The sequence below is a fragment of the Trachymyrmex septentrionalis genome, unplaced genomic scaffold, assembly GCF_001594115.1.
Source record: "Trachymyrmex septentrionalis isolate Tsep2-gDNA-1 unplaced genomic scaffold, Tsep1.0 scaffold80, whole genome shotgun sequence".
Classification (NCBI taxonomy): Eukaryota; Metazoa; Arthropoda; class Insecta; order Hymenoptera; family Formicidae; genus Trachymyrmex; species Trachymyrmex septentrionalis.
Genome location: NW_017305988.1, coordinates 2,034,180 through 2,045,788, shown reverse-complemented (window position 1 = coordinate 2,045,788; position 11,609 = coordinate 2,034,180). Strand labels below are relative to the sequence as shown.

Here is an 11,609-nt window from a genome sequence, read left to right as displayed (position 1 = left end):
TATACTTAAAATTATTTGTATAATCTATAATGAAATTCTACAAATTTATATAATACAAAAATTTTACCTCTTAATGGAATGTTGTGAGTTTTCGCAGAACATATGAGACGTGTCACTCCATCCACCGATTGACTTTTTGGTTCGTTTTCTTTCTCTTTTTCCTTTTTTTTACCTAATCTCATTACTGAAAAAGAACAATTTTCCTTTAAAGATGATCTTACATATATTTATTACATTATTATATATTTTAATTTTTTAATTAAAATTAATCGCATTTTTTCTAAAAATAAAAATATAGTTTAATTTCGTTCTTACTTTTTTGTTTTTTCTCTTTTGTCGTGAAATTCATAGATAAGTGATGTCCTGGAATTTCGCCTAATGAAGGAAGTCTTTGCACATGCAACGCTCTGAAAGCTTGACGTAACGTACTCTTTCCCTTTTCACCTTGAGTCTGTTTACTCCAATAATCCAGCTGTAGCTCCACTGGTTCCCATCCTTCCCTCGCAGGTTGGCCGACGTTAGGACTACTAGGTGGTGTCAACTTTCCGGGAGTTGGAACAGGCAAACTTGGAGGAGGTAAAGAAGGTGGAGAACCGGACATACTAATATTGCTTTCTTCCAGGTCGACAGATGTGGAAGAACTACTGTCTGGGCAACCCACACGAACGTCATTTATAAAGGGGATAAAGATTTGGCTACTGTCGTCTGTTTCCCTATGAATATAATCAATTTTTTTCTAATATGCCTGTTCATAGAATCGTTTAAAAAAAATTTATATCGCTTACCTATATGTAACCATAGCTTCTGCTATAGGTAATAGTAGAATTGTATTTGCTGTGGCTAGATATTCTGATGCTCGTGCCGCGCATTCGCTTGATCCTCCACCTTCTCTTTCTAAAAGTTCCTTCCACTCATCTCCAAAAAGCTTCGAATATTTGGTATCAATAGAACTAAGATATCGTGTTAACGTGTTTGAACCGAGTGGCACCACTAAGAATTTCATGTAGTTTTGCCAGTCTGGTGGTCTGAAGCTCAACAAGTCGACATAATGACGGAGAACTGCGTTTATGAAACTATCTCCGCCAGCAATAATAACTTTTATGGGTGCCGGTGGCTTTGCGGAACTGTTGCAACTGAATATAAAGATCTATAATTAGTACATATATGCAATCTTCTCTTTACACTCTTTTCTTAAAAATAGTCTCTTTCAATGAGGAAGATGCGCAGCGATATTTTTATTTTGTGTATATGTAATTAATATAAAGATACAGACTGAGGGAAAAATCTCATATTTTGTAATAAAAAGATAAATTGAAGAATACAAATTAAGAAATTAAGAGATATGATAATTACAATTTTTGTATTCGCGTGACCAAACACGTGAATGTTGCACGAATGTCAGCCGGAGAGGCGGTTGTCAGAACTTTATGATTCCTTTCTTGAAGTTTTGCAGCAAGTACAGCACCACCAGGATCTGCTATGGATATCAACGACACAGCCTCTAGTAAACTATCATCTGGTAACACTCGACTTAATTGTTCGACTAAAGCTTTTCTCGGCTGAAATTAATAAATATAATTTTAAAATATAACATTCGAATTATAATGTTAAATATTTTAAGCAAAAATATACTTGGCACCATTAATTTCTAGACCAAAAATAAAAGACATTAACTCTTAAACATCACATTATAAGAACAACTTGAGTGATATATTCAGTCCAATTCGATTTTTTATAACTTTCATAAAAATAATGTAATTTTTTTCAATCGAATCATCAAATAGTAAAAAACATAACGGTACCAAGCAAATATCTTTATTAATAAAAAAAAGTATAAATAATAGAAAATGCATTTAAAAAAGAAAATAAGATATGCCATATTGAAAAGGCGTTTAAAGACTAAGTACATATAGATGATTCACGCAGAGGAACAGAAATAAATGACATATTAATATTATCCACAATTACCTCTGCATTATTTAAATCAGCCGAGGGTTTCAGATCGACGCTCAGACTGTGTTTCTTGGATTTATTACTGCCAGGTGTCCCTCTATCGCGTGCAAAGAGTCTACTTCTTCTCTCGGAGCCTTCGCTCTTATTAGGTTGCTCCATTGATTTTGGGGGAGAGCCCGATACATAGTTCGGTGGATCATTCGCCTCATGATCTGTCCAATTTTCAGGATGAGAATCGCTGTCAGCTCTTCGAGAACTATCATCGCTCTGTCTGTCCACCCCACGCTCTGCAATGAGATTTCGTTACTGTCTGTAAGGATACATGAAACCTAAAATGTTATTACAATTAGTATACAAAGTGCTTCAAAATCACCGGTTTATTTTATATATTTTAGAAGTTTCTTTTTTATTTAACGTACGTAACATCTAATCAAATGTGTGTGTGTTAACAAAAAAGCTTTAAATTAAAATTATATAGAGCGTTCAATGAATGCACGTACTGTATTAAAATGTATTTTTAATTCAAAGAACAGGATGTTTTGTTCGTTTGTGAATTCTTAAATAAATTCAAGTTAATTAAAATTAAAGTTAGTTAATTTTTAGTCGACAAAATATAAAAATTATGGATATATTAATGTTAAAAATATTAAAAAAATTTTTTTCAATTTTATGATCAAATGTGGAACATCGGTGGTTTTGTAAAACTCTGTACAAGCATTCAAACAGAACAAGTGTAAAGTGAAGAAAAGCACAACAAATGTGCTAATATCAAAATTATTTGAAAAATAGGTATCATGTATGTTTTGAAATTTTTGTATTTTCAAATCGAACAAATTATATCTACTATATCTGTCTTCATCAAAATTATTATTATTTAACCTTGCATATATATTAAACACTTGTAACTAGTAGACGCAGCTTTTACTTATAACTGGTAGACGCAGAGTTTACAAATATCTAAATTTAATGTATTCGATTTGGAAATGTCAATTTCAAAATGCTGGTTCCTATTGTAAAATATATGTATATGACACCTAGTATCTTTGCGATAAATAACGATTACCCGTGTCAATTTCAGTCAAACTATAAAGACAAACTTATCGAGATTACAATCGTAGCATTTATTACAGGACATTATTGCAAATGCCAAAGAGAGGTGAATTCGTGAGATGATGTGCAAGTTGCAACGTTATTGGAAAGCAGGATATGCATGACTATAAGATTGACAGAGTAAAGAATACGTACGTATATGAGTAGATAGAGAGATACAGGCCAGTACCACAGATCGAAGTCTAACAAGATTGCATACAAGAAGCCGCAAATAGACACACAGCGTAAAGGGGAAACAGGCTCGTACATTATAAATACATACAAGTTCTCTTAAATGGAAAGTACTCGCAAAAAAATTATATAATACGAATAACTGCAAGAAAATTAAAAATGTCAACATAAATTTATTTTCATCACAATTTATATACATTGATACATATTTGTATCTTTTTTTAATGAAAAAAATTTTAGAAAGAAATGTAAGAATAATAGAAGATACGAAATTAAGGAACTAAGTGTATAAATACACACATATGTATCTACATATATTAGGGAGAAAGAGAAAAAAGAGAAGGAATAGATGTAGAGGCATTTGATTTATTTGAACAAGTGAGAGAAACGAAAGTAATGTGCCACTTCGATTATTCTTGCATTTGGCTATGTTAAAATGATACGTTACATTATTGCAAAGGGAAAAATTAACGTATAATTTTTATATATATAAATATATATATAAATTACAGATTGTTTGAGTAAGTGTAAATCGCGAAGCCACTTAATTACCAAATGTGATTGAAATACCAAACTTCTGTTGATTAACAAGGTCATTCATGCGCTGGAGTTTCTTCTCCAATCTATAAAATTATTGTCACTAGATTGTTTTCAATATTTCCTTGAAATCCATCATTACAAATATAATATATAATTTTTTTAACAAATTGCTTGTTTAATCTGGAATCTTTGTATTAATTACTGACTGTATCATGAAGGGCAAAAGATGAAATTAGATATCACTTCAAGAAATATTAGTGGATTCTATTACATCATCTTCAACGATATATATATATATATATATATATATATATATATATATACACACACACATATATATATATGTCTCTTTTACATTGCATGCTATATTTAAATATTACAAAATACGTGCTGTTTAATAAGAAGCGGAATCCTTAAAACGTTCCAACTATTCGGTCTTCATATGGGACTTCAGGATTGATTGATATTTACATACCCGGAGTTGTATGTCCGATACGGTGTTTCTCTTTAGTTGGCTGACCCGCGAGCTGTTGACACGTAGTAATCGTTGATATAGTTCCAGCAGTCTCGTTGGTTACTACTATCGAATCGTAACATGCAACAGTGCAAAGCCAACCCACCCACCAGACTTTCACTTAGAAGATCTGAATCTGAGTAAGCTATGGAATTTTTAAGGCCCTTATCCTTAGACAATGACGATATTAGCGCTTCTAAGACATATCGAATTATGACATTGAAAGCAAAAACTCACGAATTTAAGTTAATCAAGATGTAACAGTTATAATGTACAACTATCTATTAATCTACAAATAAAAAAATTGTACGTTTATATTTTATAAATCTACATATTTCATTTAAAATAAAATAAGATATGCAAAAAATTAATTTATTTCAATATATTATAATAAAAAAAAAGATTTATAAGATTTTTTTCTTTTAACATCATAATCCAATGGCAGCAATGAGAGGCTAGGAATCTTTGCTCAACATAATATAGCTTTCCATTCAATTTCTTCACTTCTTCCATATCAAATTTAATTTAAAAAATTCTATATAATTATGTTTATGCATTTTTAAAAATCAAAAGTTTTGCAATTCCTCGCGTTTAGCTAAAAGAAATATTATTCTACATTAATAAAATAAAAAATAAAAAGGACCCAAAGTTCTCTTTCTATAGAATTTAAATATCAGCATCCTACCTGTCGTAAAACGGATCCTAGTGAATGATAAAGTACGGATAAATTTAGTCTTTTCAATAATTAAAAATAGTTGTCATATTTGACAAAACATGATATAATAACTATTAGTATTTTTTAACGAGTGTTCAACCAAAATTTTCAAAAAATGTTTAGTTGACATTTAGCAACAAGTCCAATGTATCATGTAGTAAATTATATATGTATTATTCTGTAAATTATATTCTGCAATAATTTACAGAATGTGTGTGTGTGTGTGTGTGTGTGTGTGTGTGTGTGTTCTGAGAAAGAGAGAAAGAAAGAGAGAGAAAATGTAACGTATATATACTGATATGTTCAAATGTCAACACATTATTACAAGTATTAATTTTTATATGCATACATATATTACATATTTTTAATTCAAAAGTTTTATATTGGATAATCTGTTTTAAAATGTTGAAAACTTTGGACGAACCTGTATTCGAATTGCAACAGTCATGCTACTTCACCAAAACATCAACAGCATAATCAAATCGTGAATAATAAATACACCTTTGGCAGTTACAAATTATTCATTTTTATGGAATTATTAAAATCTCTCTTTTCAAGCATAATATATTAATATAATAAATAATATAAGGCAGAATAATTTTTATATAGTAATTGTAATTTCTATAGAGAGATTATCATTATCTTTAGAATGTTTTACGTGCGAAGATTAATGTGCGAAAGACGCACATTAATCTTAAAAAAATTCAGTCTCATTCACTGTTCGCCATTACAAGTACGCAATATAAAAAACAAGTATCTTATGTTATTATATTTTCCTTTTTATATCACAAAAGCAAGTATAATTATTATAGCTCTTATTTAATTATAAGATATATTATAAAAAAAAGACTATAATTCTTTAAAAATCTATTTATACAAAAAAATTTCTTATTATGTTATCAAATGACACCGTGCGATAATAAAAAATTTATTTTTTTTCTTTCTGTTTGACACGCAAATGCGCAAGTTAGTAATGTTTATTGTTCAAAAATATGCATGAGAGAGAGGATGATGGAAGGCATAAATTTAAAAAACGTATGTGGAAATTCTCATACGTTAACTGCGAAAAGTGACTATTTAACGAGTGTAATAATAGCCTGGAGCGAAAGCCAGAATACGATGAGTTGATATGTAATGTATCTTCCTTACCGTAAAGCGTTATATATGATTTAATGGTACCAACATTTGTTTAAACGCCAGCCTTAAGTAATATGTCTATTACTTAAATATTACATCGCAACATCAGTACAATGAGCTAGTTTCAAATATCGATAAAATATCTTGCGTATTACACATATGTCACACATTTTATCAGAATACGCGAACAAATCAGATTATGACTTACCGGAATGAGGTGGCGCGAGAAGAGATCGACTAGAGCTGAAAAAGGGTCTTAGCGATGGCTTCGGTGTACTACTAACAGACATGGTATCCAATTCTGGTCCACTGTCTGATAAATCTTCTAATTCGTTGAACAATTCTTCTATCTCCATATCACCGCCTTTAAAAAAATTATGAAAACATTTAAATAAGTTTTTTGGGATATAGTTCTGAATGACCTCCCACTCACAATTAACTTGAAATTTTGCACATAAATTCTATTCAATGTGAGAAATAAAAAACACATAGTCTCAACTTCTAAGCCTTAAAGAAATATGACTTTTCAAACCGAAGCGACTTCCACCCCACCTCCCCCCTGCCAAGAGACGCACGACTTTCACGCGAAGCAAGATCTACCTGAACAAAAAGTAAAATAAAAATTTTTTTTTCATTTCTCGAAATTGAGGTTTTTTTATTTCTTACATCAAAAACAACTTACATGTAAAATTTCAGATCAATCGCGAGCGGGAGTCATTCGGAATACACCCGTTTTTTTGCTTTAGAAATTATTTTATCCCAATTAACATTTATTTAATGTTTCCAAATTGCATTTAACATGTAAAAAGTTTTAAGAAAAACTCTTAATACGATTTAATACTCGTAATATTAATTAATATTAATCCATTAGTTTTAGATCTATTATGTTATTTTTTCTTGCAGATTTTCGATCATACAGTATTTTTTATATATACCTGAAAGTTTTTGCCCAATCTCCTCTTGATCGTGCTCCAGCTCCTCAGATACTCTAAATCGCTTTAGAAGAGCTATAAACTTTTGCTTTAAATTTCTTTGCTGTAAAACACAATAAACATTAGAATTCAATAGAAAGGAGGATCGGAAACCTTAAGCTGCATGGAAATATTGCGCACACCCTGGCATTCGTTGGAATCTTCCCGCGACTCTTCCGCCTGTGTACCTCCAACGTAGGCTCGCTATCGCTACCCTCTGCCTCGCCCTCCGAGCTAAACTCCTCCTCCTCGTCACTAAATTCCGGACAAAGTCTCTCGTTGGGATCATTTGTCAGTCTTTTATCATGATCAACCGGCTGAGAACTCAGAGCGACAACGTTCACACGTGCTAATGGAACCGAGTGACCACCGTATTTTTCCGCCTTATCTGATATGAGTTCTAACTCGACGTCCATTTGTTTCTGTAGCACCTGTAAAAAGTGATTATCGTTGCGAAGAAATTTAATGCGCGAGGCAACATGAGAAACAATGCATCTCCATTCTTCTTCGGGAAATATTTTCTAGTATTATAATCTTGATAGAGTTATTTCGTTATTATGACATGACAATACCTACTATTATTGCAATTATATCACAGCTTTGAGCGAAAAATAAATAATTTTATTTTCAATACAAAACAAAGTGAAATTCCAGGCTTACTTGCGCCATGTTAACAATTCCCTCTGCGAGAGTCTTGTATCCAAGCATCGTACGATTTTTGTATCGTTTTCGCCTCTGCAATAATATCAGAAGTTTGTTGCCGTCTCTCTTGAGAAAATGTGGATACTGAAGTGCAAATTGCAATTCCAGTTCCGTGTCGAGTATGCCACCAGTCGGTATAGCCATCTCATTGGAACGTAAGGTTCTCTTAGAGCTCTGCATCTTGACCGCGATGCTGATGGACGCTAGGTCTGAGCCGAGCGGTCGCAGTATCACTAATCGAGTTAAAGTCAAGGAACACAACCTAAAAATAAAGCGAAACTAAAGTGAGATATTTAAAGATTTCAGACGTAAGGATATTTTAAGGTTTGATTCAAAGATTGCTTAGAAGAAATCTCATCGAAAATATATTCAATAACATGAGTATAATAACTAGAGCTCACACAAAGACAATGTTTAGGTATCCTAGAGTTAAACAAAGACAAATGTAATGACCAATATCTCGACTATCGATCGAGGATAAGCATTTTGAAAAACTATGGAGATTTAAATGAATAATGTCCATCAATATAATTTCTTTTGGAGGGGACGATTTTGGCGTAATAATCGAGGTGTCTACAAAGTATAAGGGTCTTCCGAAAGATAAGGATCGACCGAGGGATCGACCGTAAATATTTCATCATATATTGTGCAAAATATGTATGCAATATTTATCTATTCGTGAATAATAAAAAAGATTAGTTTTATCACGAGTTATCATCTACCCTTTATCGTCGCGCTACGTCGGTTTAAAGTAGGCGAATTATTAATACTATATTAAGTACGTGATATTCGGATTAAAAAGATTTCATTTCATGTGAAAAACATACGATATTGTCAATTTTATGGGTTTTATAGATAAAAGAAAATAGAAAAGTCATAAAATGGAATTATTTCGAAAAATTCTGACTAAGCACGCTTATTTTCGAGCACGTTTATCGCTATAAACTAAAATCTATAAAATCGATTAAAAAGAATTTTGAAGAAGATTTTCAGAAGAAATCTCCCAGCTAATTTCGAGGAGAATTTGTGGAGAATTTTGACGGAAAATAAACTACGGTAAGTCAAGTAAGAGCGTGGTCGGCCTTACTCAAAGCTAATAAAAGATATCGCCCTAAATCTATCATGAATCTATAGAGAGCACCTTTGTCCTTGATGCACTATCAAGGAAGATTCAGTTGTCATTGAACTTTCTTAAGAGAATCACATTAAGCGCCATGAGTACCAAATACGCATCACGCTATGAAGCGTGTTCCTCACGTTGTGTTTCTCTGCACTCACCCGAAAGGTCGAAAAATGTCACAATTAGCGGTTGCTAAATATATGAAAAAAGTGGACAAAAAAAGACGATAAAAAAAATGGTGAATCTGTTTTCGCGGAATCCTGACTTAATATTGCGTCAAGGACAAGCAAAACTGAAGTGGAAAGGTTTAGATATATCGTACGAAACTATTCGAACCTATCTCAAGGCTAATAACATGAACTCGACCACGCTCTTACTTGACTTACTGTAAATACATATATATATATATATACATAATAACAATATTCTTCAGCAAAATAGAAAAATTCTTTGATAAGTACGTGGGACAAATATTTGAATTCCGACGTAGATACATTGAAAAATAAAATATAGATATAACTGCTGAAACCTGACAAAGCTGTAATACTTTTTATGGAATACATTTTCTTTTAGGGCCTGCAATGTAAGGTATAGGTCCTTACTCCGTTCGAGACCCCCCTTCGTGCATAATTTACATCTCGATACGCGTGATAGAGCCTATACCAAGTGGAAACATCGTCGACGAAACCCTTATTACACAGTGACGGTGGGCAGAAGGATGATTATCGTTATTTATGAAGAGGGTTTCTGGGGGCGTTGAGGGGCGCGAATACTAAATATAGCCGCAGAGAGTAGAAACTACAGGTGGCACGTTATCATTCGAGCGCGCATTTATTTTACATGTGCACGACACAACCATTCCATTTGCGATAATACGATTACGTGAACGATTCGTGGAAAATACGTAAATTTCAATTTAATCTCTTGTGCCAGCAGTATTTAAACAACTTAAATCATTTATATAATATGCGTCTTCTATTGTTTCTAATTATACAAATCGTTTTACGAATACTCGTATATTATTTCTAAATCAAATAATATCCGTGTATTAAAATATAGGAGAATATATATATACAAATATGCCAATGTCATTATGATCGTCATCATATAATATGTAAACAATAATAGTGGTAGTGTCGATTATTCTAAATAATAATTCAAAAAAAGATTCTCGACGAAAATACGGATAAGTATGGGATATCTCTATCGATACCTGCGATCGCAATTGAGAATGTAATCGACAATCATTAAATTTAACATTAAATGTAGATCCAAGCGTTAGAAACTTGCACAAGTATTATATTGAATGTTATTACATATGTGTATATCTGAAATGTCTTACTGCCGTTAGATTTGCGGAATTTTATTTTCGCATATTTCCAAAGCGTTCTCGAAAAATCTTTTTAAAGAACTTGTTGGAAATCGATAGCATTGGGTGTCTTCCAACAAACGACTCGGTACACACACAGTGACCATCTCATCTTTGTTTAACATTGACGAATAAGGATGTAATGATGCACCGTGTCGCACCGTGTCATGTGTGTCTCTTATTGAAAAGCACCCATTGTAATCTACAGCGGTGGCAATTTCGTTAATTTCAATCATTTCATGCGACTGTCGTGCATTCGAATTAACCGCTGACTTTTGCCAAACACGTGCCTGCCATCGTGATTTGGCAATAACTGAGAGTCAAAAATACAATAATTATATTTCATCATAGTGTGGTTTCACCAATGTGGTTCGCTAGTTGAATACGTAAAGATAAAGTATTGCGCGGCACGATATACCTAATCGACTTTATAGCCGATTTCCCAAATCGATTAAGATATTTATAGTAAAAAGAACATCTACGATTTCGCGAGGCACCGTGTGCGGTTTTCGAATTTACATTTAAAATTTAAGTTATGGATATTGAAAAGTAGATAAGAATTTACAATGTTTCTCTAATCTCGCTTAAAAACGACTCCTACTTCCATTCAAACTCGACGATCTTATCGTCGACGATATGAGGCATTTTAAATAGTGATATGGTAACTAAATTATATACTGCACAATAGAAACTACGTTTTAGAACTACGTTTGTTATATAAGTACTTTTTGAACATTACAAAATAATTTATTTATATCATTTGTTAAGATAATTTATGCAAAGTACACGTGTCTGATTTTTTTGAATATTTATTTAACTGGAACATTATATTATCTTATTGAAGTAGATCGACAAAATCATGAATCGAGATAATAACAATAAATTTAAAACAAGAAATTTCTACGATATATTTTGATTAATTATTTCTTATTAATTTATTAAAATGTATTTATTTGATGCAATTAGAGAATTTTATCTTATAATCATGATTGTTTTTATTTATTTTCTGATTTTTGAGGAATATATGATTATATATATCTTTTTAAAAATTTAAAAGTTTTATTTGCGGTTTTATGTGTTAATATAATTCGTTCTTATTTATTGATTTAAAATAATTTTTTTCTGGTGTTATATATATATAATAATAAAACTTGTACCAGCTGACGAAATATTTTGACTTACCTAATACATATTTTAAAAAATATTAACTTTAACAAAGTTTAAACTAATTTTTAGTCTCTCCAGTTTAATTCGACAAATCTTGTAAAGATTATAAAATATTTGATCATAATTAAAATATTATTTTA

General features: G+C 31.6%; 1 protein-coding gene across 3 annotated transcripts in view; it reads right to left on the bottom strand.

Annotated features, from left to right (window-relative positions):
- LOC108754780 (phosphofurin acidic cluster sorting protein 2) overlaps positions 1-11,609 on the bottom strand; it is a 13,575-nt gene that overhangs the window by 1,027 nt on the left and 939 nt on the right. Inside the window, exons 2-11 of one of the 3 annotated variants that reach the window (XM_018497366.1) lie at positions 7,772-8,075; positions 7,255-7,542; positions 7,076-7,175; positions 6,349-6,504; positions 4,250-4,354; positions 1,969-2,240; positions 1,354-1,559; positions 786-1,133; positions 316-713; positions 68-184 (exon numbers count right to left, since the gene is read on the bottom strand). In XM_018497366.1, coding sequence (XP_018352868.1) covers positions 68-184; positions 316-713; positions 786-1,133; positions 1,354-1,559; positions 1,969-2,240; positions 4,250-4,354; positions 6,349-6,504; positions 7,076-7,175; positions 7,255-7,542; positions 7,772-8,075 — 2,294 coding nt within the window. The remainder of the gene's footprint in view (positions 1-67; positions 185-315; positions 714-785; positions 1,134-1,353; positions 1,560-1,968; positions 2,241-4,249; positions 4,355-6,348; positions 6,505-7,075; positions 7,176-7,254; positions 7,543-7,771; positions 8,076-11,609) is intronic. The other 2 variants (XM_018497367.1, XM_018497369.1) reach the window with 2 other exon arrangements.